General features: G+C 42.9%; 1 protein-coding gene across 2 annotated transcripts in view; it reads right to left on the bottom strand.

Moving 5' to 3' along the window:
* LOC140464045 (zinc transporter ZIP11-like) overlaps positions 1 to 24,963 on the bottom strand; it is a 765,315-nt gene that overhangs the window by 522,268 nt on the left and 218,084 nt on the right. For both annotated transcript variants that reach the window (XM_072558684.1, XM_072558685.1), the window contains one exon: positions 18,397 to 18,541. In XM_072558684.1, coding sequence (XP_072414785.1) covers positions 18,397 to 18,541 — 145 coding nt within the window. The remainder of the gene's footprint in view (positions 1 to 18,396; positions 18,542 to 24,963) is intronic.

Below are 24,963 nucleotides of genomic sequence, written 5' to 3'. Positions count from 1 at the left end.
CCTCTGTCCACGTGGGGATCACCTGCCGTTTCGAAGTCAGGAGCACAGCACCTGCCTAAGTCAGGGAGTCTCATGTCGGTCATGGGGACGATGCGTCTAGCCCACCATAGCCGATCAAAGGTGGTCAGTGTCTTGATGGTGGGGATGGTGGCCTAGTCGAGGAGGCTGGTGTCGGTGCATCTTTCTTCCAAGTGGATTCACAAGATCTTGTGCAGGCTATATTGATAGTACTACTCCAGTGCCTTGAAGTGTATGCTGTAGACAGCCCAATACTCGATGGCTGGCCCTGAAATCTAGGCCATTATTTCTGAATATTTGTCAATCTCCAGTGGCACTGCCATAGGACCCAAAACTGGGGTCTCCTCCACACAAAACAGACTTAGAGGTTGAGAATGATGGAATGCAAATCCATGTTCAATTCATATGTAGTACTGTGATTTCTCTTTCCTGCTCTGATGTATCCTCACTCTGTTCCTACCTTTTACACTACCATGGATTTCCGCATTTCTGGCCAAGACTTCCAATCCTGGCTTCTTCGGAAATGTGGAACACACCACACCATTGTTTTAGGTCACAAGTTCTTGTATTCTGTCAAGATTTGAATTTGTTCATTTTAATCGTGAATTATGTTACTTCCAGCTCTGTTTCATATTAGAAGATAGTTTCAAAAACACTGTCTAGAATTATGAATTATCGTGTGTCCACAATTTCTTTGTTTCATGTCCAACCCCTTCCCTCAGCACATAGCAGTGTTCTTCACCCTGAAGTGTTCCTCCACTCCCTCACCATTCAATTACATTCCCCACTTCAATGTTCTTTGCTCGCCCTCCGAAAACGAAGATGCTCGATGCCACGTGCCCATCACTCAGTCTCGACAATGTGACTCTTCTGAGATCAGCCAGACAGAAGCCAAGAAGCAGACCCTACATCTGTACTCGATGGAGTTTAGAAGGATGAGGGGGGATCTGGTTAAAACATACCAAACACCAAGAGGTGTGGATACAATGGATGTGGACAAAATGCTTCCACTACTAGTAGAGAAGAGCACACAAGGGCCCAGCCTCCGAATGAATGGATGATTCTTAGAACTAAGGTGAGGTGGAATTTCTTCAGTCAGAGGATGGTGAACCTGTGGAACCCATTACCACAGAAGGCTGTAGAGGCCAACTCATTGACTGTATTTAAAACAGATATAGATAGGTTCTTGATTAGTGAGGAGATAGAGTCATAGAGATAAACAGCATGGAAAAAGACCCTTCGGTCCATGCCGACCAGATATCCCAACCCAATCAGGTCCCACCTGCCAGCACCCAGCCCATATCCCTCCAAACCCTTCCCATTCATATACCCATCCAAATGTCTCTTAAATGTTGCAATTGTACCAGCCTCCACCACATCCTCTGGCAACTCATCCCATACACATACCACCTTCTGCATGAAAAAGTTGCTCCTTAGGTCTCTTGTATATCTTTCCCCTCTCATCCTAAACTTATACCCTCTAGTTCTGGACTCCCCCATGCCAGGAAAAATACTTTGTCTATTTATACTATCCATGCCTCTCATAATTTTGTAAACCTCTATAAGGTCACCCCTCAACCTTTGAAGCTCCAAGGAAAACAGCCCCAGCCTGTTCAGCCTCTCCCTATAGCTCAAATCCTCAAACCATGGCAACATCCTTGTAAATCTTTTCTGAACCCTTTCAAATTTCACAACGTCTTTCCAATAGGAAGGAGACCAGACTGCATGCAATATTCCAACAGTGGCCTAACCAATGTCCTGTGTAGCCACAACATGACCTCCTAACTCTTGCATTCAATACTCTGACCAATAAAGGAAATCATACCCAACGCCTTCTTCACTATCCTACCTACCTGCGACTCCACTTTCAAGGAGCTATGAACCTGCACTCCAAGGTCTCTTTGTTCAGCAACACTCCCCAGGACCTTACCATTAAGTGCCTAAGTCCTGCTAAGATTTTCTTTCCCAAAATGCAGCACCTCGCATTTATTTGAATTAAACTCCAGGCAGAAGGCAAGAGAATGGGGTTGAGAAACACATCAGACATGATCGAATGGTGAAGCAGAGTCAATGGGCTGAATGGCCTAATTAATTAATGGCCTAATTCTTAATCTAATTCTTATTTTATCCTCTTATGGAATGCCACTTAACTCCACAACGTGAGTTGGGAAAAGAGTGCAGAAGGGATTGAACGCTGTTTACAGCCAACGTCCAATGCAGAGATGTTGGAATGCTTTGACACGCCAGATGATTTACTGAAGAGCGATTGTTCCTGAACAGGCGTTACATCTCTCTGAAATAGTCCGTATGAAAAGCAGGTGTAAATAAAGTCTTGGTCTGAGTGGCTACCGCAATTGGATCCCGTTGTCAGTAGTATCATGGAGCAATCTGGGCAGGGTCAAACTTATAATTCGGTGTTTAGATCAGAGTGGTGCGGGAAAAGCACAGTAGGTCAGGCAGCAGCCAAGGAGTAGGAAGATCGACGTTTCAGGCAAAAGCCCTTTATCAGGAATAGAGGGAGTCTCTAGGGTGGAGAGATAAATGTGGGGGGGGGGGGGGGGCGGTGGGGGGAGGTAGGGGAGAAGGTAGCAAAGAGTACAATCAGTGAATGAGGTTGGGGATGGAGGTGATAGGTCGGAGAGGAGGGTGGAGCAGATAGATGGGAAGGGAGATTGGCAGGTAGGACAGGTCATGAGGGTGGCGCTGAGATGGAAGGTTGGAACCGAGGTAAGATGGGGGGAGGGAAAATGAGGAAACTGGTGAAGTCCACATTGATGCCCTGGAGTTGAAGTGTTCCGAGGCGGAAGATGAGGCGTTCTTCCTCCAGGCATTGGGTGGTGAGGGAGCAGCGGTGGAGGAGGCCCAGGACCTGCATGCCCTTGGCAGAGTGGGAGGGGGAGTTGAAGTGTTGAGCCACAGAGCGGTGTGGTTGATTGGTGTGGATGTCCCGGAGTGCTCTGCGTGGAGGCATCCAGTCTCCCCAATGTAGAGGAGATGGCATTGGGAGCAATGAATACAATCAATGATATTGGTGGATGTGCAGGTAAAACTTTGATGGATGTGGAAGGCTCCTTTGGGGCCTTGGATGGAGGTGAGGGAGGAGGTGTGGGCGCAGGTTTTGCAATTCCTGCAGTGGCAGGGGAAGGTGCCAGGAAGGGAGGGTGGGTTTGTTGGGGGGCGTAGACCTGACCAGGTAGTCACGGAGGGAACGGTCTTTGCGAAAGTGCAAAGGGGTGGGGAGGGAAATATACCACTAGTGGTGGGGTCCGTTTGGAGGTGACGGAAATGTCTTCGGATGATATGGTTTACGCGAAGGTTGATAGGGTGGAAAGTGAGGACCAGGGGGGTTCTGTCCTTGTTACGGTTAGAGGGGTGGGGTTTGAGGGCGGAGGTGTGGGATGTGGATGAGATGCGTTGGAGGACATCTTCAACCACGTGGGAAGGGAAATTGCGGTCTCTAAAGAAGGGGCCATCAAGTGTGCTGTGTGGTGGAACTGGTCCTCCGGGAGCAGATACGGCAGAGGAGGAGAAATTGGGAATACAGGATGGTATTTTTGCAGGAGGCAGTGTGGGAAGAGGTGTAATCCAGGTAGCTGTGGGAGTCGGTGGGTTTGTAAAAAGTGTCAGTGTCCAGTCAGTCATCATTAATGGAGATGGAAAGGTCCAGGAAGGGGAGGGAGGTGTCAGAGATGGTCCCGGTGAATTTAAGGTCGGGGTGGAATGTGTTGAAGTTGATGAACTACTCAACCTCCTCGCGGGAGCACGAGGTGGCACCAATGCAGTCATCAATGCTGCAGAGGAAGAGGTGGGGAGTGGTGGCGGTGTAACTTTGGAAGATGGACTGTTCTACGTAGCCAACAAAGAGACAGGCATAACTAAGGCCCATACGAGTGCCTATGGCTACCCCTTTGTCTGGAGGAAGTGGGAGGACTCGAAGGAGAAATTGTTAAGGGTGAGGACCAGTTCAGCCAAACAAATGAGAGTGTCAGTGGAAGGGTACTGTTGGAAACGTCGGGAGAGGAAAAAACAGAGGGCTTGGAGGCCCTGGTCATGGCGGATGGAGGTGTAGAGGGACTGGATATCCATGGTGAAGATGAGTTGTTGGGGGCCGGGAAAACGGAAGTCTTGGAGGAGGTGAAGGGCCTGGGTGGTGTCTCGAATGTATGTGGGGAGTTCCTGGACTGAAGGGATAGGACAGTATCGAGGTAGGTGGAGATGAGTTGGGTGGGGCAGGAGCAGGCTGAGACAATAGGTCAGCCACGGTGGTCAGGCTTGTGGATTTTGGGAAGGAGGTCGAATCGGGTGGTGCGGGGTTCCTGGACTACAAGGTTGGAAGTAGTGGGTGGGAGATCTCCTGAGGTGATGAGGTTCTGTATGGTGTGGGAGATGATGGTTTGGTGACGGGGGATGGAATCATGGTCGAGGAGGCAGCAGGAGGAGGTGTCCTCGAGTTGGCATTTGGCTTCAGCGGTGTAGAGGTCAGTGCGCCAGACTATCACTGCACCCCCATTATCTGCTGGTTTGATGGCGAGGTTGGAATTGGAGCAGAGGGAGTGGAGGGCTGCGCGTTGTGAGGGTGAGAGGTTGGAGTGGGAGAGGGGGGTAGACAGTTTGAGGCGTTTAATGTCTCAGCGGCAGTTGGAAATGAAGAGGTCGAGGGCGGGTAATAGGCCAGTGCGGGGTGTCCAGGTGGATGCAGTGTGTTGGAGGCGGGCGAAGGGGTCCTTGGAAGGTGGGCGGGAGTCCTGATTGTAAAAGTAAACTCGGAGGCGGAGGCAGCAGAAGAAGTCTGTGCCATCACGATACGTATTAAATTCATTGATTGCGTGGACGGAGGGAGATGAAGGTAAGGCCTTTGCTGAGGACTGATCGTTTGTCCTCAGTGAGGGGAAGGTCTGGGGGGATGGTGAAAATTCGGCAGGGATGGGAGCTAGGACCTGGTGTAGGTGTGGAGTGGGGGTGGAGCCTGTAACTGGAGTGGGTGTGGTGGTGGGGGAATGGGGGTGGAGGCATGAGCAGGGGTGGTGTTCCCCTTAGGGTTCTGGGAGACGGGGATGGTAACAGTGGGATCTGTTGGGGGTGGGGGGCGTGTCGGAAGTAGATGGTTAAACCTCCCATCCATGTACTGCACATACAATTATGTGGAAGTTTAGTCAGGGTCAAGGACATCTGAGTTGATTCAGAGACCTCTCCCCATATTGGAAGACTTGTGATATTACTTAAGACAATAGGAAAACCGAATGCAATTCGACAAGAGTGGCAGCAGAATATGAATTGGTCAGCAACACAGGGTGAGCAGATAGAGACACAAATCTGAAGTGTAATAGCATCACACTGCCAGGACGACATAACTGCCACGTACCAAAAGTAAGCAGGCTGTTCACATTATGAATACGGAAGTCTGAATTTATAATGGGAAAAGGGTCAGGACAAAGGCAAGAAAAAAACAATGACAAACCACAACAAGCAGCAATATTTTGCACATAGCAATTCTTAAGCAGGATCCTGAGAAATTTTATCCCATCAATTAGGGATATAGCTTTCAAATAATTTTGTTGTTGTCTAACACCTTTTATCAGCTATCTCACCAATGATCCACGAGTGCCTTAAACTAGACAGCTAGTGTCTGACAGTGATGGCCACTCCCGAGAGTGAAAAATCTCATTAAACTCGTAAACAAAGTCTGAAGTTATTCCAAGTTTGATCCAGCTGTCACACACTGATTGCCAATACTTTATACCTCTAAGATCAGAAGTATAGACACACTACTCGACCCATTCAAAGGTGATTGATTAGGGCTTTGCAATTTAATCTGCTTCAATTTGCCAGGTCTACATCCTGTTATTCAACTTAAAACTGATCTACTATACGTCAGTAACACAATAACAAAATGCAAAATATGATCCCATTTTCAGCACAGGTTACAGCTAACTAAAACTTTTGCCACCTTGTTGTAATCTTTCAAACTTCAATCAGCCCAACATAACAATACTTTTATGGAAATGGGAAAGAAAAACATTTATGCCAATGTGAACTCGGTGTTTATTAACAGTTATTTTATGTTTAGGTTCGATTGTTGAGGAACTGCTTAAGTGATTTTATTGTAATATTTATTTCTCGTTTATGTTTGCAGCAGGAGAATGTTTTCTATCAGGCAAATTATGCATTTCTACACATGATTGTAGTGATTGCAACAGGGTAGGCCAAGTGGACCTCATAGAATATGAGTTCCCTGACTGGGGTTGTTAACGTGATCCAATCAGGGAGCACTGGTTGACAGATATAAACCAGAGTGTGTTTGATTTAATCCCTGCCCTCCCCTTCACTGTTTGATCACACAGTATTGCTCTTTGATGTGAAGGGCAGTGCTTGTCACTGGCCACTCAGGTGTTTTTCATATCTTCCTGGTGGTGGAAATTGAATAAAGATCTGTGCACTTTGTGTCTTTTCACTGTGTCTCACACCTACACACACACACCATGGGTGCTGGGAAGAAGAAAAAAAAACAAAAATAAACACAGGGGAGAAAAAAAATAAAATAAAATAAAGATTTGTGCACTTTGTGTCTTTCACTGTGTCTCGCACCTACACGCACACACCATGGGTGCAAAAAAAAAAAGAAATAAACCAGAGTGTGTTTGATTTAATCCCTGCCCTCCCCTTCACTGTTTGATCACACAGTATTGCTCTTTGATGTGAAGGGCAGTGCTTGTCACTGGCCACTCGGGTGTTTTTCCTATCTTCCTGGTGGTGGCAATTGAATAAAGATTCGTGCACTTTGTGTCCTTCACTGTTTTACACCTGCACACACACACCATGGGTGCTGGGGAAAAAATAAGCACTACCGCAGTTAGGCGGTAGTGTGGGGGGTTTAAAAAAAAAACAAAAGAAAAAAAAAGAAAAAAAAATTAAAAATTTTGATTAAAAAAAATAAAAAAATTTTGATGTGAAAAAAAATGAACTGAGGAAAAAAAATGAAAAAAAATAAACCAGAGTGTGTTTGATTTAATCCCTGCCCTCCCCTTCACTGTTTGATCACACAGTATTGCTCTTTGATGTGAAGGGCAGTGCTTGTCACTGGCCACTCAGGTGTTTTTCATATCTTCCTGGCGGTGGAAATTGAATAAAGATTCGTGCACTTTGTGTCTTTCACTGTGTCTCACACCTGCACACACATAACATGGGTGCTGGGGAAAAGAATAAGCACTACCGCAGTTAGATGGTAGTGTGGGGGTTTAAAAAGAAAAAAAAATACAAAGGAGAGTTTTGATCACACAGCATTGCCCTTTGATGTGAAGGGCAGTGCTTGTCACTGGTCACTCGGATGTAAACAAAAAAAGCTGACATCCTGGGGTGGCACGGTGACTCAGTGATTAGCACTGGTGCCTCACAGCACAAGGGACCTGGGTTTGATTCCTGCCTCAGGCAACTGACTTTGGAGTTTGCACAGTTAGGAGTAAATATAGGGTAGGGGAATGGGTCTGGGTGGGTTACTCTTCAGAGGGTCGGTGTGGACTTGTGGGTCCGAAGGTCCTGTTTCTACACTGGAAAGATTCTATGATTCTAAGTGGCTGAAATGTCACATAACTGGAACTGCAGGGATAATATTTAAAACACAAAGATAAAAAAAAGAAAAAAAAATAAACCAGACTGTGTTTGATTTAATCCCTGCCCTCCCCTTCACTGTTTTGATCACACAGTATTGCCCTTTGATGTGAAGGGCAGTGCTTGTCACTGGCCACTCGGGTGTTTCCTATCTTCCTGGTGGTGGAAACTGAATAAAGATTCGTGCACCTTGTGACTCTCACTGTGTCTCACACCTGCACACACACACCATGGGGGCTGGGTAAAAATAAGCACTACCGCAGTTAGGTGGTAGTGTGGGGGTTTAAAGAAAAAAAATTTTTTAAAAGAATAAAAAAGAAGAAAGGAAAAAAAACGGAGTGTGGGTGGGTGAGAGCTCAATGGTACGTAGGGGCTTTGCTGCTCCTCTCCCTTGTAAAATTGCTGCTGTATACAGCTGTAAAGGTTAACTGTTTTTTGTAAACTGTGTTTTGTAAACTATTTTGTAATTGCTTAATAAAATTTTAAATATGGGGAAAAAAAAGAAACTTGCCAACTCAAGATCTGGCTGGCTTGTCACTTCATGACTTTACTCATGATCAAGCACAGAGTCAATTAAACTGAAAAAAACACATCCTTTGTAAAAATTTAAAATGTCGGAGCAAACTTCAGAAGTGAGAGGGAGCAACTTGTTTACCCTTCCAGGCTCGTACTTAACAACAGAAATTGTCAACTACTTTAAATGGATAAATGGAGCTGCCTGTCCAGGGATGCCACAATCATTCCAGTTGTTCTTTATCATCAGTCATCTCCTGAAGAATAATTTGATTGTACTTTTGTCCACGGTATGGTATTGATTAGTCTTCCTACAACGTTTGAAGTTCGCCCAACACAGCTTGACAAAAATGAAAGAGTGTGCAGTCCCACTAGAATTGCGCACGTTGGATACAATTTTGTTCACATCAGTTTGCTTTTAGTAAGGCATCTGCTCAGCAGCTGACATAGTTGGGAAGAAGCTGAGTGAAAACAGTCACAGTCTTTACTTTATTCTGCCCACCTCCACTTGTGATAAATCATCTCAGTCAGGACAGTTTCCCCAATACATTTGTTATCCTGTTCAAATATCAGAATGAAAAAGCAAACCAGCTCCACAAGGTTATTCATGGAAGACCAAAAGCGTAGGTTTTGAATCATTATTTGTTTTTGTTACAGACAAACAATACCTTGGACTGACACCGAACTGACTCATTTTCTCATTTCCATTGATGAGTGCAGCAATCTCCAGGAACACCGAAACCTGATGAAAATGCAGACAACGGCTACACTCCCTGCCAGTGCCTGTTGTCAGGTTTAGAACCACGGCTCAAATTTTCCGTTTCCCCCAGCTGGGTTGACAGCCAGACAGGTGGCATTAAATTAGAGCTGATTTCTTGGATGCTATTCCTGCCAGTTGCCCATCGGAATTTTTACACGTGCCAGCAATGCCACGAAAGGACTCCCTCCTGCCCCTACTCTCCCACAGCGGGCAGAGATCAGACCTACGTTTCAAGGATCTCATTCCTTGTATTGTTCATAGGAGGGAGTGGGTTCCCATTTTATAGTCAACCAGGTCCACGGGAGCTCCTCACCCCAAGGATTGTTTCACAGAACACAAACACAGAAATGGGTTATAGCATTGAAAGAGACCATTTGACCAGTCATATCTACACCATCCTTTAAATGAGCAACTTAACTAGTTCAACTGCTCCTCTCTACTTCCATTGCCCTACAAAATCTTCACCGCAGATCTTCATCCAATTACCTGTTGGAAGCCATGATTGAATCAGCTCGCAGTACAATCCAAGGCAATAGGTTACAGATCCTATCCATGTCCCTCATGTCACCTCCAACTCTTTTGCCTTTTACCTTTAGTCAGTGACCTCTGGTTCATAACACCTCCAAAAGTGGGAACAGTTTCTCCCATCTCCTCTGATCCGACAACACTTCACGATTTTGAATATCTCTATCAAATCTTCTCTCACCTTTTCTTCTCTAAAGAAAACAGCTTCAATCTATCCACATGCATCAAATCCCTCATCTCTGGACTCATTTATGAATCTCTTCTCCAACTTTTTCAATTAGCTATTTCCAATGCAAGCTTTATTGCAAGGTTTGTGAAGGTCTGTAGGTAAAGCGGTATTTGCGATAAAGCCTGCAATGTTGCACACAGACCTCACCTTGGGATTTTCCACACATAGGGTTTCATTGCGGTTCATAATTTGTTTTTAATACATTCATGGGATGTGGGCTCATCTGGCTGCCCAACATTGATTGCCACCCAGGAGTGCCCGAGAGAAGGAGGTTCTGAGCTGTGCCTTGAACTGTTGCAGTCCACTTGGTGTGGGTAGACCTACAGTGCTGTTAGGGAGAGTCTTCAGGATTTTGACAGAGCAACTGCGAAGGAATGGCGAGATAGCCCCAGCTCGGGGGGGGGGGGGGGGGGTCATCACTTGGGGGGAGATCTCGTAGGTTTAAGTGGTACCATGTGTCTGCTGGCTTTGTTTTCCACAGCGGTAAAGGTCCCGTAATTGGGAGATGTTGACAAACTAACTTTAGCATGTTGCTTCAGTGCTTCTTGTCGATAAAAAACACTACTTCAATGTGCATTAGTTGTGAAAGAAGTGAATGTTGAAGGTAGTAGATACATATCAATTAAGTAGACTGCTTTGTCCTGGATGGTGTCAAGCTTCTTGACTGTTGGCAAGTGGGGAGTACTCCATCATACTCCTTACTTGTGCCTTATAGATAATAGACAGGTTGTGTGGAGTCAGGTGCTGAGTAACTTCCAAAGTATTCCTGACCTCTGACCTGTTCTTACAGCCATGGTATTTTTAGAGGAGAGCGTGGTGCTGGAAAAGCACAGCAGGTCAGGCAGCATCCAAGGAGCATGAAAGTCAATGTTTCAGGCAAAAACCCTTCATCAGCCTTTTCCTGCTCCTCAGATGCCGCCTGACCTGCTGTGCTTTTCCAGCACCACACTCTCGACTCTGATCGCCTGCATCTGCATCCTCACTTTCGCCTAATTTCTGGTCAATGGTAAATAGTTCAGGATTCAATGATGATCACTGAATGTCAAGGGACAATAGTTGGAATCTCTCATTTCAGAGCTGGTGATTGCCTAGCAGGTGTGTAATGTTAACGTTAGTTATCAGCCCAATTCTTGCTAAGGTCCAGGTCTTGCTGTATTTGAAGACAGGTTGTTTCAGTATCTGGGGAAGGTGAAATGGTGCTGAACATTGTGAACTCATTCGAAAGCATTCCCTTTTTCTGAACTGATGATAGTTGAAAGGTCACTGCTGAAGCAGTTTAACATTATACAGCTTAAGGTATGGATGGAGGAAATTGTGCTATGATAGCCTGGAGCAGAGATAATGGACCTCCAACCACCATATCCATCTTCCTTTGTGTTAGATATGACTCCAACTCCACCATTCCCCACTGATCCCAGACTTTCTAAGGCTCTTTGGTGCAACACCTGGTCAAATTTGCCTTGATGTGAAGGGCAGCTCCTCTCACCTCCCCTCTCGATTTCACCTCCATCTTAGAACCAAGGCTATAATGAGGTAATGTGCTGAGTGGGCCTGGTGGAACTGAAACTGAGTACCAGTGAGAAGGTTATTGCTGTTTAAAAATACTACTTGAGAGCAACTTCTGACTACACCTTCTACAACTTTGCTCACAACTTAAAATAGACTAACGGTCTGACAACTGATTGGATTCTCCACATTGCCGGGGAGATGGCAGCATTGGAAAAAGTTATCTTTGGGGCAAGACTAGGTCTGGAGCACAAATATTCAGGACTATTGTTAGAATGTTGACAGAGCAGCCAGGATATTTGCAGTATGCAGTCCTTTCATTGTGTTTTTAGCATTGTATGCTGTGAAGCTAATTGGCTGAAGGCTGGTATCTACGATGCTCAGGAGGCTGAGATGGATCATCCATTCAGTTCTTCTGGCTGAAGGCTGTGGCAAATGCATCAGCCCCATCTTTTGCACTGATGCACTGGGCTCCATCATTGAGGCTCAGGCTATTTGTGAAGCATCCTCCATCAGTAAGCTGCTTAAATTTTCCATCACCATTCAATCCTGGAGATGGATTTGTTCTGTTGGCATAATTTACCTCTGTTTATCAAATGCTGCTTATATACAGCTTTGGCATGTAAAGTAATCCTGTATTGTAGCTTCACAAAGTTGACATCTCATTTTTAGGTGCTGCTGGTGCTGCTCCTTGCATGCCTTCCTACGTACTTCACTGAACCAGGGTTGATCCCGTAGTTTGATGTTAATGGTCGATTAGGGGATGTGTGAGGCTACAAATTATGGTTAAACGCAGTGCTGTTGTTATATGATGGTCTAAAACGACTCATGGATGCTCAGTCAAGTGGCTAGATCTGTTCAAAATCTATCATATTTAGCACTGTAGTAGTGTTACACTAATGATCAATGTGAAGGTGACTCTGTCTCTTTGCAGTGGTTATTCCTGCTGATATTGTCATGGTCAAATGCTCCTGGTGAAGAGTACAAGCTCAAGTATGATTTTCCCTCACCACCTACCATAAGCACAGTCTACCAGCTCTGTCCTTTAGGATTTAGCCACTTCAGTCAGGCTTGCTGATGGGCATTGCAGACCCTGTTTCCAAATGGTGGAGCATTCAGATGTGAGCTGGGTCATGGAAATTTGTTTTTCCGCACTGGACATAGAAAAAATAGCTGGAATGTGCCTAAATCAGAAGCCATTCTTTTGTCTTTTATTTAAACAGTAGAGTTACAAAGAGAGCATTGGCATGCTAGATCATCATTCCCCCATCCCAGGCAAAACTTTTCACCCCGACCCTGCTAACCCAGGTAAACTGTTTGGTTATAACTAATAAACTATTAAAATAGGAAGGAACACAGGGCATTTTTTATCATTAAAAAAATATCAGAAACCACCCTAGGATAAATTTAGGTGAAGCAAACTCATCCATGATTAATATACAGCCCACATGCTGGAACTTGTTCCATGATTCAATCGTTAATTTATGAATGATTAAAAACAATTTTTTGTGACATTTCAAAGCAAACTGCAGAGCCCATTTGACTCCAAGAGCTGTTTTGTTGACTATTACATTGCTTTGATTCGATGAAGCAATTTTGGAAAAAGGCCAAACAATACATAATAGAAGTGAATATATATTAGTTATAATACGGATTCATTTTCCATAAAACGTCAGTGATGTGCGTTCTGTTTATACAATGGATTATAAGCAGCTTTTCACAAGTTGCAAATTTAAAATGAAACCTTTGACTGATTTTGCTGACAATTTTTCTTTCCTTTTATTTTATCAACAGTCTAAGCCAACGACTATTTGAACATAAAGCGTCACAGCTAAGCCTGGTTCTATCCTCACCTGTCTGTAACACAAGTGCCTCAGAAGCTGCGTTCATTGGACTAGAAGTGGGAACCTTGGCTGATCTTCCATTCTCTAAATATGTTTTTATTCAAAGGAGCAAATTGAAATCACTAGTGCTGGAAAATAAAATAGAAAGCAGTAAATGTAGTGCCTACTTTGCAATTTACACTTAATTAAAATGGCAACAAATGCACAAATGAATGAAAATGTCAAAATCAAAACAGGGGACAGCAAAAAGCTGAATGTAGAAAACTGAGCAAGGCAGACATGAGCAGCAAATCCATCCAAATCTGTGAGCAGCAAACCACTTTAGCATTTCAGCTTAAGTAACTTTGGAGAATCAGCAATCTGTAAAAGGACTTGAAAAAATGACAAGGAGATCAACTCAGATAAAAGAGAGTTAAGTATGCTGTGCACTCCTGCCAAAGGCAAGCAGGGAATGGGTTTAATAGGGAGAAAAGGCTGATAAAGACAGTTTATGCCATTTTATCCTGTGGTGGTAAATAGTGAAGGACTGAAGAACGGAGAATTGTTGGATACAAATAATTAGGAATGCTCGTTGCTTTAAGAAATGGCCACCAGCTATTCTGGATTATCCTATTCATGGTTCCGGCTTAAAACCCCACTGAGATAACCTCCACATTTCCGAGAATACTCATCAACCTGTTGGAAGATTTCCTTAGAGCTGGCATTTGAAGGAAATAGGCTCATCTAAAACCTTTCAGCAGTATATGACCATCGTCAATAATAGCTTGAGGAGAACGTAGACGTTATTTTGAATTTTATGAGATCATTTCCACTGAATGGTGCAAAGAAAATACCACAAACAAAGAGAAATTTGGGGGCACAGTTTGATTGAGGCTTTCACACAGAGTGCATGTATGTGATGGTGCCTGTTGCTGATGTTGCCCCATCTCCATTCACATCCAACACCTCCAGTGTTCTGCCTCTCCCTCCCCACTGGTGAATGGAGCAAGTTACTACACAATGTTAACATGCACATGAGTTCTTTCTGCTGCTTTAAAACATCTTCATACTCCAAGCTTACAGCAAATTTAGTTGTGTACTCTGTCATGTGGTAACATCAGCTTGTTGCTTCACAGAAACTTCCTCCACAGTTCGCAAAAGACATTGGTGGGGCAGGGTGAACAAAAGTTTTGAAATATTTTGTCATCTGACACACTGGAAAACAGAGGCATTTCTTAGCAAACTCGATTAGTTTCCAAACTCGCCAAGTATTAATGAGTTGCAAAGGACTGAAAGTGCATCCCTCTCTTTTCTATCATGAAATAATGGAAGGAAAACACCATCTCTCAAATTCTACAATGGGCAATGATTTATGAGGTCGCCTGGTCCACTCAAAACCACTTCTCCTTAAATTTGCATAATGATAACATGAAGTATTTAGTGATGGAACTTCTTGTACAGCTTTCAAACAGTATTTTGTAAATAATAGTGAGTGGTTGGGAGAAGATGAAGGGAATGTTCCCACAGGATGGAGCATCTCAAACTTAGGTTACAGTTTCAAAACAAGGCGATGGCCATTTTGGACCCTTTCAACTCCCTCACTGTACTTTCCAAGATGCTTGAAACCACCCCGAGCTATATCCCTCAACTTCCCTTGGGTCTGAGGTCCATTAGCACCTTCCTGGCTGCATCCACTGCCAAGTTCTTAGTGTTGCTGGGACTCTTGGACCTCCAGGAACACAGATTAGCCAACAGTATCCAAGGGTGCTCTGCACCAATTTGGCCTGTCCATTATGGCTTCAAGGCAGGTTCCTGCTGGCCTGTCAGCTGGCAACCAACTGGATTAGGTCTTGAACACAGAGCTTCTGGATCTGAGACAGGGACAAATCCATTGCGCACACGCAAGACACCTACAGCTTATAGTATTTACTTGGTTTAAAGATACCAGAGCATTTGTGTTCTTGTGAAGAGCTCTGTGGTACTGCGCAGAATGGCCTTGCAAAATTCTCATTAGCCTCATACTTAAATTGTGTGCTTTCTCTGTCTCAATTCAATCATTTGATGGAGAAAGTTTTGCACCTGCAATTTCTACCCCTGCAATCCATTTACTCTCGCTACCCTCAGTCTGAGTAATATACACGTGTCACAACATCGCTGGGAAAACTCGTGATGAATCAGCGTGATCAAACTGCAGAGCAAACAAATTAACCTGCTCAAAAAATAATGCAAGGTGATTAAAAATAATGGGCAAAAAAAACGTGCATTTGGCAAAAGATCCTTGTTTGTTGGTACCATGAATAAATGAGGTAAAAACAATGACTGCAGATGCTGGAAACTAGACTCTGGATTAGTGGTGCTGGAAGAGCACAGCAGTTCAGGCAGCATCCAAGGAGCTTCGAAATCGACATTTCGGGCAAAAGCCCTTCATCAGGAATAAAGGTACCATGAATAAATGACCAGGCTGCTTCTTGGGATTAATGGACAGGATGTGGTCAGATAAGAAAAAAGTAGGCTTTTGATTCAGAGTATGCTGGAGAGTTAAGTTAGAGAGGGGCCCAGTAGTAGAAATGTCAACTCCAATGGAATCAAAGGGTTTCTCCTCAAATGTGCCCATGAGATACCTGCCTCCACTCTTCTCGAGACTCTTTTTATTTATTGTGTCCTTATATTTCTGCCATTTGATACACATCAGATCGCGAAGCAAAGCATCAATTTAAAATTAAGCAGACGGTCTTAGTAGACATAGGGCAGGATTTTCCCAGTGGCAAGGTGCAGGATTGGAGGTTTGATGAAGTTCAATGAAGTGACTATCTGGGTCTATCCACCACTGAGGAAAAGGCCTGATCTTTGGCTGAAGGCAGCCTCCATACAGCAGACAAGGGTTCAAATCCACACACCCCCAACCCAATACATAACGAGTGACAGAATACCAGAGGTCATGCCCCTTCATAGTGATGGCTTCGCAGCTGTGACAACATTTCGGTCTGATATTTTTACCACTCTTCAGCGTGCACCTCCATCCTGTTGTCCAAACCTACAATAGCAGTGCCATCCCTCCAGTCGGGGTGCCAACCAGAGGTCTCCTCAGGCCCTTTGATTGGCCTTTCCACCTACCCAATGCACTTATTCACCTGCCATCTCCCCCCCTCCCCCCCATTGGAAGGGGCAATGGGACTCTTGCTGTCTGCTTTATAATGGCCATCTCCGAGTAGATCACAACCGACATCAAGAGAAGGTTAAGAGGTGATCTTATTGAGGTGTTCAAAATTTTGAACAATTTTAATGGGATAAAGAAGCATATTGTTTCCATCAGTTGGTATGTCAGTAACTAGGGGGGGTCACAATTTCAAGATTGCCAGCAACACAGCGAGGAGTGTAATGAGGAGAAACTTTACTCGGCGAGTTGTTAGGATTTGGAATGTACTGCCTCGGAGAGTGGTGGAGCAGGTTTCAAAACAAGGCTGGATATATATTTGAAAGTGATGATTTTAAGGGGCTACAGAAATAAGGCAAGAGATTGGGACTAGCTTGGTATCTCCTTCAGGAGCTGGTACAGACACGATGGTCGAACAGTCTCCTTCTGTACAGTAGAAGTCTATGATTCTGTGATTATGCCAATTCCCGGTTCAGAATATGCATCAAAATGAAACCATCATTACAATGTCTGATTATTTTGTTTCACTACCTACTTATACTAGTAACTGCATTTAGTGCTCGGGAGCAGGTATGAGTAAGAAACTAGGAACAGGGTGGACAAAGACAAACAAGTTGAACTAAGCAGAAACAGTCATGCATGAACTGACCATGACTGCATATCATTACATTGTATTGTATTGCAGTCAAAGGGCAAGTTATAAACTGACTCTTTCCAAATTGTCAAAAAGTCCAAAGCTAGAAGACCATAAGGTTCAAATAAACACAAAAACTAGAGACAAGGATGTGTGTTCTGTACCCAGTGACATATGCCTAAGCATTTGCAAGATTTGAACTCAACTATAAAAAGTCTCCAAAGCAGTCAATTATAAATTGCACTGATGTCACCATTATATTACTGAAACCACTGGGATTACTGTACTCATTTCTTCTTTATACAGTATTTGAATTTTTGTCAGAAAACTACGCCATTCACCCCAAGGAATAAGAGTCGATAAAGTGTGGAGCTGGAAAAAGCACAGCAGGTCAAGCAGCATCAGAGGAGGAGAGCCGATATTTCGGGTTGGGACCTTTCATCCCCTTATCCTGCAATTTAGAACCTGAAAATGTCAGGATACTTCGAACCTACTTGTCGCAATTCACAAGCAGGATTTCATCATCAGCGCTCAGCCCTAAATTTACCAGATTAGGTTAGATTCGATTCGATTCGATTCGATTCCCTATAGTGTGGAAATAGGCCCTTTGGCCCAACAAGTCCACACCAAACCTCCAAAGAGCAATCCACCCAGACCCATTCCCCTACATTTACTCCTGACAAATGCACTTAACACTACGGGCAATTTTACCAAGGCCAATTCACCTAATCTGCATAACATTGGACTGTGGGAGGAAACCGGAGCACCTAGAGGAAACCCACACAGACACGGGGAGAATGTGCAAACTCCACACAGACAGTCATCCAGGCGGGAATTGAATCTGGGTCCCCTGGCGCTGTGAGGCAGCAGTGCTAACCACTGAGCCATTGTGCCACTCCTCGAGCTTTCTGAAAATACAATCTATTAAGAAATATCTTAAATTGACAATACATACAAGTTTTGATCGCCAATTTCCTGCTCATAGCCACTACTGTTCAGCTCCCAGACTATTACAGACATTCCGATAGTAACAGAATATACAAAAATATTTAATACTGACCAAAGAAAACGCCAAAATGACCAAAACGTTTTCAGGAATTTAAGATGGTAACACATCCTAAAGTCAGCAGTTGTTGCAAATTAATTTTCTGCTTCAGCATTTATTTGCAGAAAAATCCATTTTCATTCCCAACATCTTTTACGTTAATTTTGAGGAGCTATATTTTTGAGAGAGTATTAATAATAGTGTGAGTTCACTGACATCTTTTACGTCTTCTGATTATTTCTAACTTTCACTCTGAAAAAACCATGGAGACGTGAATAAACATACTCTCCAGCCACAGATGTAAGCAAGCAGAATAAAAGCTGACAGTGCACCCAGATCCAGAGCAAATACTATCCCACATTAGTCAGACTGATTAGAACACAATGGACAACATTCTGCAGCCAAAGGAAAGAAGAATTCACTTAATTGATTAAGCTGAAGCAACTGAACCACCAGAAACTATAATAAAACCCTGGATTGCCATTTAATATACTTTGAAGTAAGTGCAATTGCTCCCACCCATCCCCTTTAAAAGTTATTTAAATCAATGTTTATGTTTGTTGGCATATGACACGGATGCTTGCCTGCAGATAATCCACCTCTACCTATCCGGATGGCAAACTCTTCATCTTGACTCTTGGCATCTCCAACTTCCTCTTCCTTCTTCCCCTTCACTGCTTTCGCCTCCTGTTTGAGCGCAAATACCATTTGCGGAGAATCGTCAATACCCTGAAATAGAAGAGGTCATGCCTGGTCAGAATTTGCATTTGTTTTCCAAGATGTTTCCTTCTTATATACCTCTTCCCATGGTATGTTTATTCCTGTGGTATGTCTCAACGTTGAGAGAGTTTTCTGAGTTAACCAGTTTCTCCAAGTAGCAATTACAGGCTCAGACATGTACCTGGAAAAGCAGCCTGGAGAGATGGGCAAAAGACTTGCCTTTCAAGGAGGAAGGTTGGAGGGCAAAAAGGAGAGGTGTTCAAATAAGGAGGGGTTGGGACAGAGCCAAGAGGGAAAAACTATTTCACTGGTGGAATGTTTGACAACAAAAGGCCTGCAGTTTAAGATGAATGGCAGAAATAGCAGAGGAACAGATTGATTTTGCTTATGATGTGGGGGGAGAGAGACTGCAAGACAGAAAACAGTTTAAATCTATTAATAAAAATGTAATCAGCTTACTTGTAAATAAACCTGGAATTTCAGCATAATGTTGCATATCTTTAGGAGCTACTATATGGAGAAAATGTAGTTGATATTATTGAAATGGGCTTTCTGTCAATTGTTGGGTTTAAATCTGAGATTGAGATTTGAGATGCAGTAAAGAGGGTAGCAACTGTCTGGCTAAAATCTTCCAGCTTTGGACACATGCAATGGAAATGCTTTCACTGTGAACTCACCAGTCGGTGGGAAATGTGTTTCGTGTGATGGTTTATTGTGTTTGGACATGATTGCCAGTTACATTGAAAAAAAAGCTTGTTGCTAACTTAGGCCTACAGTCTTCTGCCAATTTAAATATTGTAGTGTCGAAGCAATGAATGATTTCCTTAGTGCTGTTGCTTTGTTTGATGAAGGGTTGATAATTATTACAGATCATGATGAATTATTCCAATGCTGCATCTGTACAAATCCAAATGTCAGTACAGTAATATTACAGTTTGTATTTATGTTACAACATCATCTAATAAATGACTTACCAACAATGAAAAAAAAGAGCCCCCTCAAAATCAAAATGCAACCCCCCCCATTGACATATATCATTTTTCACAACACTTGGTAAGTTCAGGGCAATCCAACTTTGGACTGGAGTCTTAAAAGAGGTACTAGGCCCTGCACTTGCATTGCTAAACAGCCAGGTCCCTGTTTCAGACCCAAGTCTTTGTCAATATGGTGGGAAACACACCTCACTCATCACTCTGGATGTTACGTGCCCATTTTATACCTGTAGAACTTGCATTACCCCAAAGACTTTCTGAGGCAGAGTCTTACTCCATTCTAAGCTGTCTGAAGACAATTTTTTTAATTCATTCATGGGATGTGGGCATCACTGGCTAGGCCAGCATTTATTGCCTGCCCAGAATTTCCCAGATGGCAGTTAAGAATGAACCACATTGTGGCAGGTTGGGATTAGGCCAGACCAGGTATGGATGGCAGTTTCCTTCCCTAAAGAACATCAGTGAACCGGTTTTGAATGCAAACTCCACATTTTGAAGGAAACGATTGTGTCAGGGAGGGTCAGAAGGGAAATGGTTCCCACTGCAAGCCTTTTTGCAAGTGGAAGGAGGTGAAAATGATCGGTATATCAAGGGGAAAGGGGAGATACCAAAGTTGAATGAAATCAAGGCACTAAAGAGAAAATGACGGACAAACAGAGTTAGGGAGAGAGACACACAGAGGAGAAAGCAAAACAATAAATCAGGGAACAAATCTACATAACAAAGACAGGTGACACCGGTGAGAGAATATTCTCCAAACTACTTTGTGTCATTCCACAAAAGATTGATGAGGGTAAGGTATATTCCTTTGCAGTGTATTATGACATCAAGTGAATTTAAATGTAAGCATCAATCCATAGAAAGGTGGTCTGAGTGTACTGCATTAAATTGTTTCAGGCAGGGCTTTAATAGACAGGAGTTAAGGAATGTACTCAAATGCATTAAATAATTGTGCTTGGCCACTGGTTCTGAACCCCTATCAGGTTTACTTGACTTCTAATTTTTCAACACTATTAATAAATCTACAACACATCGCCACACAAACATTCATCTTCCCTACGTAGTTCCGTCCTCAATAAGAGAATGGATGAAACAGCAGCAAACAGCACCATCTTCATCAGAGATGCACTGCACGTCACAACATAACAAACATCTTTCAAACGGAAAGGTTAAACATGAGTCAGCAACAGAAGCTTCTTCTTAATTAAAAAATGGTTGTTTGCTTCTATTTCAAACACATAATAATGAGAGATCTAGCTTTCAGTTATATTCGAGAGGTTATTAAGCATCGCTCATGACTTTGCTTGTCCCTAATACATAATAATGAGAACCTGCCCTCCATAACAATTGAGCCATCACTCTGCTTCAATAAGGACTCCATCTATTCCACTTTCATAACTCCCAGTCCTGGAAGTAAAGACAAATTCAGTAGTACACTGTCATTAATTATTCAAGCAAATCAACCACAATATTAGCAGTCAACTCACATTTTCTCAAATCAAGTATTCTCAAGTTTTTGCAGGTCCCGTTCAGATTGGAATTACAGTCCAAAACAAAAGCAAGATATGGAACATCAAAGGATGAAATTTAATGTCAGACTAATTTACATACAAGAAGTGAGCTGCTATTTTAGCACAGTTCATCATTAACTTGTAGAGAGAATTGGGGGATGGTCAAAGTAAGGGAAGTAGTTAGCTGATTAATTAAAGATAGGAACATTGGGAATAGCTCATGCCAATCCTTTAAGCAAATGGCAGTCAATGGCAGGTGAAGTAACAACAGTTTGCATTTATATAACACCATTAAAAACATACATGTCCCAAATCCTTCACAGAATTGTACAAGCCAAGTAAGAAGCCACACTAAGGACGACCACCCAAAACCTTGAACAAAGATATTAGCTTTAAGGAGTGTCTTAAAGAAGGAGAGGGCAGAGAGTTTAGAAAGGGAAGTTCAGAGCTTAGGTTTTGGGCAAGCTGGCCTTACCAATCATTGGGTGAAGGAAAGCAGGGATATGCAAGATCGGACCTGGAGGGACAGAATTCTGAAAAGGTGATGGGGATCAAGGTTGGTTTTAGGAGGTTACAGAGATACACGAGAGTAATGCCACAAAGGGATTTGAATACAAGAATGAGAACATCAAACGTGAGGTGTTTGTGTATTTGGAGCCCATGTCAGTCAACCAGCACAAAGGCAACAAGTGAATTAGACTTCAAATAAGGGCAGGAGCATTTTGGATGAGCTGAGGTTTACGGAGAGTGGAAGATAGGCCAGGAAAGCATTGGAACTGCCAAGACAGAGAATAATAATGAATTGAATGAGGTGCTATTGATATCACTGAAGCAAGGCTGACAGCTGAGGCAACAAGTGCTGGCGTATTTTGCTCCATTTCTCAATAGGTGTCACACAGTCTACCCTGTGGTAGAGTACTGTCCTGTGCATTAGGTTGCAGAGTAAGCCCAGCTACAATCTCAAAATGTTCATCATCACTTATCATGTTTTTTTTACTGATCAACCCTTAGAATAGTTTTAAATGACCACAGCCAGATAACCAACAATTAATATGCAAAAACAGCTACAAGTCAATTTGAATACCTTGCTAGGTGTTAAGTAGGTACTTGGGACCAACTAGCCTTTATTATTCTGCTGTTTGGGTGAGCAAAGCCGAAACAAGACAGTGGGGAAAGACAGGGAGAACAACCTGCAAGGTATAATTAAACTATTAAATATTACTCTCGTGAAAGCTACTGTTTACATCTTCCCTGGGACAAGATACATGAGCAGAGTTCAACTTTAAATTACCCTTTCCAGAATTACCAAGTGCAAATTGTTTGTTTCAATATAATCAACATTTGATTCAACCAATCAAAATAAAATTACTCCAGGAAATGCGTCCTAAATTTCTGCAAAGGAACCATAATAAAACTGAAGGGCCAGAAGCAAGATCTCACAAATTATATTCATAACATCGGTTGGTTCATTGTAAATATTCATTTTCTAACCAGCAGTGATATTGTAGAGAAAGCCATGATTAACGATTAACCTAACAGTGCAGAGCTAACATTGAAGAATCCATCAATTTACTGTTTGGTTTGTCCTGAAAGAAGACATAAGGAATAATAGATTAGAATCACGAAATCCCTACAGTGTGGAAGTAGGCCATTTGTCTCATCGGGTCCACACCACCCCTCCAAAGAGCATCCCACCCAACCCCTGTAACCCTGCATTTCCCTGGGCTAATCCAGCTAGCCTGAACATCCCTGGACACTATGGGCAACTCAGCATGGTCAATCAACCTGACTTGCACAATTTTGAACTGGAATCCTTGGTTCAACAAAATGAGGAACTTGCCTTCAGAAGCTTGGTTGGTCAGTAGCAGCAGAATACGCTAATTACTAACTTTCAATATCATAGTTACTTGAAAGGATATATTCAATGGTGTCACAAATTGATGAGGAGTGATACAATCGCTTTCCACCTTTCAGGCAACCACAACAGATGTTTTGACAGAATTTGCTTACCAGTTCATTCAGAGTTTAACTGTTTAAATGCAGTGATTGTAAAAGACACACTGACAGATTTTTGTGTACGTTTTAAAATAAAGGAAATAGTATTAACCGTTCTGAACACTTAATCTATAAAAATGATTTATGAAAGACTCCAACTCACACTCACACATGCATTCAAGATTTACAGATGCTAGTGTTGGACTGGAGTGTGCTAAGTTAAAAATCACACAACGCCAGGTTATAGTCGAACAGGTTTATTGGGAAGCACTGGCTTTCGGAGCGCTGCTCCTTCATCAGGTGGTTGTGGAGTACAAGATTGTTGGAGACAGAATTTAAAGCAAAAGTTTACAGTGTGATGTAACTGAAATTATATATTGAAAAAGACGAGACTTAACAAATAATCCAGGTCTTTTTCAACATATAATTTCAGTTACCTCACACTGTAAACTTTTTGCTATAAATTCTGTGTCCTACGATCTTGTACACCATAACCACTCCGAAAGCTAGTGCTTCCTAATAAACCTGTTCGACTATAACCTGGTGACGTGCATTCAAGAAATTCACACACATTAACAAGTAGGTTGCAAAGAGGGAGGATAGATTAAATTAGTAAAGCGTCCCAAAAGAAGGTTAATAAATAAAACAGAGCCCGTGGATTTACAACATGGATGGTTTCAAGCTGGATTGGTGATCTTTCCAGACTCTGCACCAACACAATTTAAGAATCTCTGTCTTCTCAGCAGTCAGCAGCTGTTTGGTTAATGTGAAAGGCACTGCCTGGAGTATTTGACTGGTCAGAACGCAGGAAAGGCACAAGTTAGAGGAATAGTTGGATGGAGAGAGTGAGAATGAGAGAGAAAGAGACAGAGAGTGCGAGAAAGAGAGAGCGCGAGAGAGAATGAAAGAGACAGCTTAAGAACAAGAGATGAACCACGATGCTGCTCCCCACTCAAGGTAGTTTCTTTAAACACATAGGATTAGCTTGATCACATAACCTTCATTTCCAAACTGGCTGTTTGCCAAATACAGTCCCAAGTATACAAACAGGAGGCTGGAAGAGCACAGCAAGCCAGGCAGCATCAGGAGGTGGAGAAGTCAAGTGGACACTTCAAGTGGATCCCTTTTTCAGAAATGATTCCTGAAGAAGGGTTATACCCAAAATATTAACTTCTCCACCTCCTGATGCTGCCTGGCTTGCTGTGCTCCTCCAGCCTCCTGCTTGTTGACTTTAGATTCCAGCATCTGCAGTTTTTTTGGCTCTAAATATACTCCCAAGTCAACTAGGGAACTGTCACTCCAGAACCACAGTTTAAAGAATTTGGAATGTGCAACTGATGCAGTCCTTCATTCACTTTGGACAATGGACTCTGCCAACAGCGTTGTCTATATCCCACCTGAATAACAGCTGATATCTGGAGCTTTTGTGAATGGTTCGGGAAATGGGTCACTGACACACGTTTTAAGTTCAATCCACCGTGGGTTACTTCAGGAAAGCATGTCTCCTTTCTCATGGTTTTGGGCAATTTACAAGGTGAAGTTATGTAACTATTCGGAGATTGAAGAGCTGCCATTTGATTCACTTAAAACACTGTTTTCAGTTGATTTTAAAACTTATTCTGTGGTTTCAGGCCAAACAGTAAATAATGCACTTTTTGATGCAATACATGGTTTTGTGACAATATTTTCAGTGGAAACTCAATTGTGGTGATAATTGGTTAACGGGCAAGTTTTCCGAAGAAAAACAGTATTAAAGTGATTTGACAGAGGATAACATAATAAGATGCAAGGAGATCAGGATGAATGACAACTCTGTTGAACCAACAGAGATCACAGCATTACACTTCCTTAAGGCATTACCAAATGATTTAACAACATGTTGTTATATTGTTACACAGGACACTACATGGAGATTGAAAGTTATCACTAGTTA

This window comes from Chiloscyllium punctatum, chromosome 39 (assembly GCF_047496795.1).
Source record: "Chiloscyllium punctatum isolate Juve2018m chromosome 39, sChiPun1.3, whole genome shotgun sequence".
Lineage (NCBI taxonomy): Eukaryota > Metazoa > Chordata > Chondrichthyes > Orectolobiformes > Hemiscylliidae > Chiloscyllium > Chiloscyllium punctatum.
The sequence above is the reverse complement of the archived record's forward strand: the minus strand, read 5'-3'. Positions and strand labels throughout refer to the sequence as shown.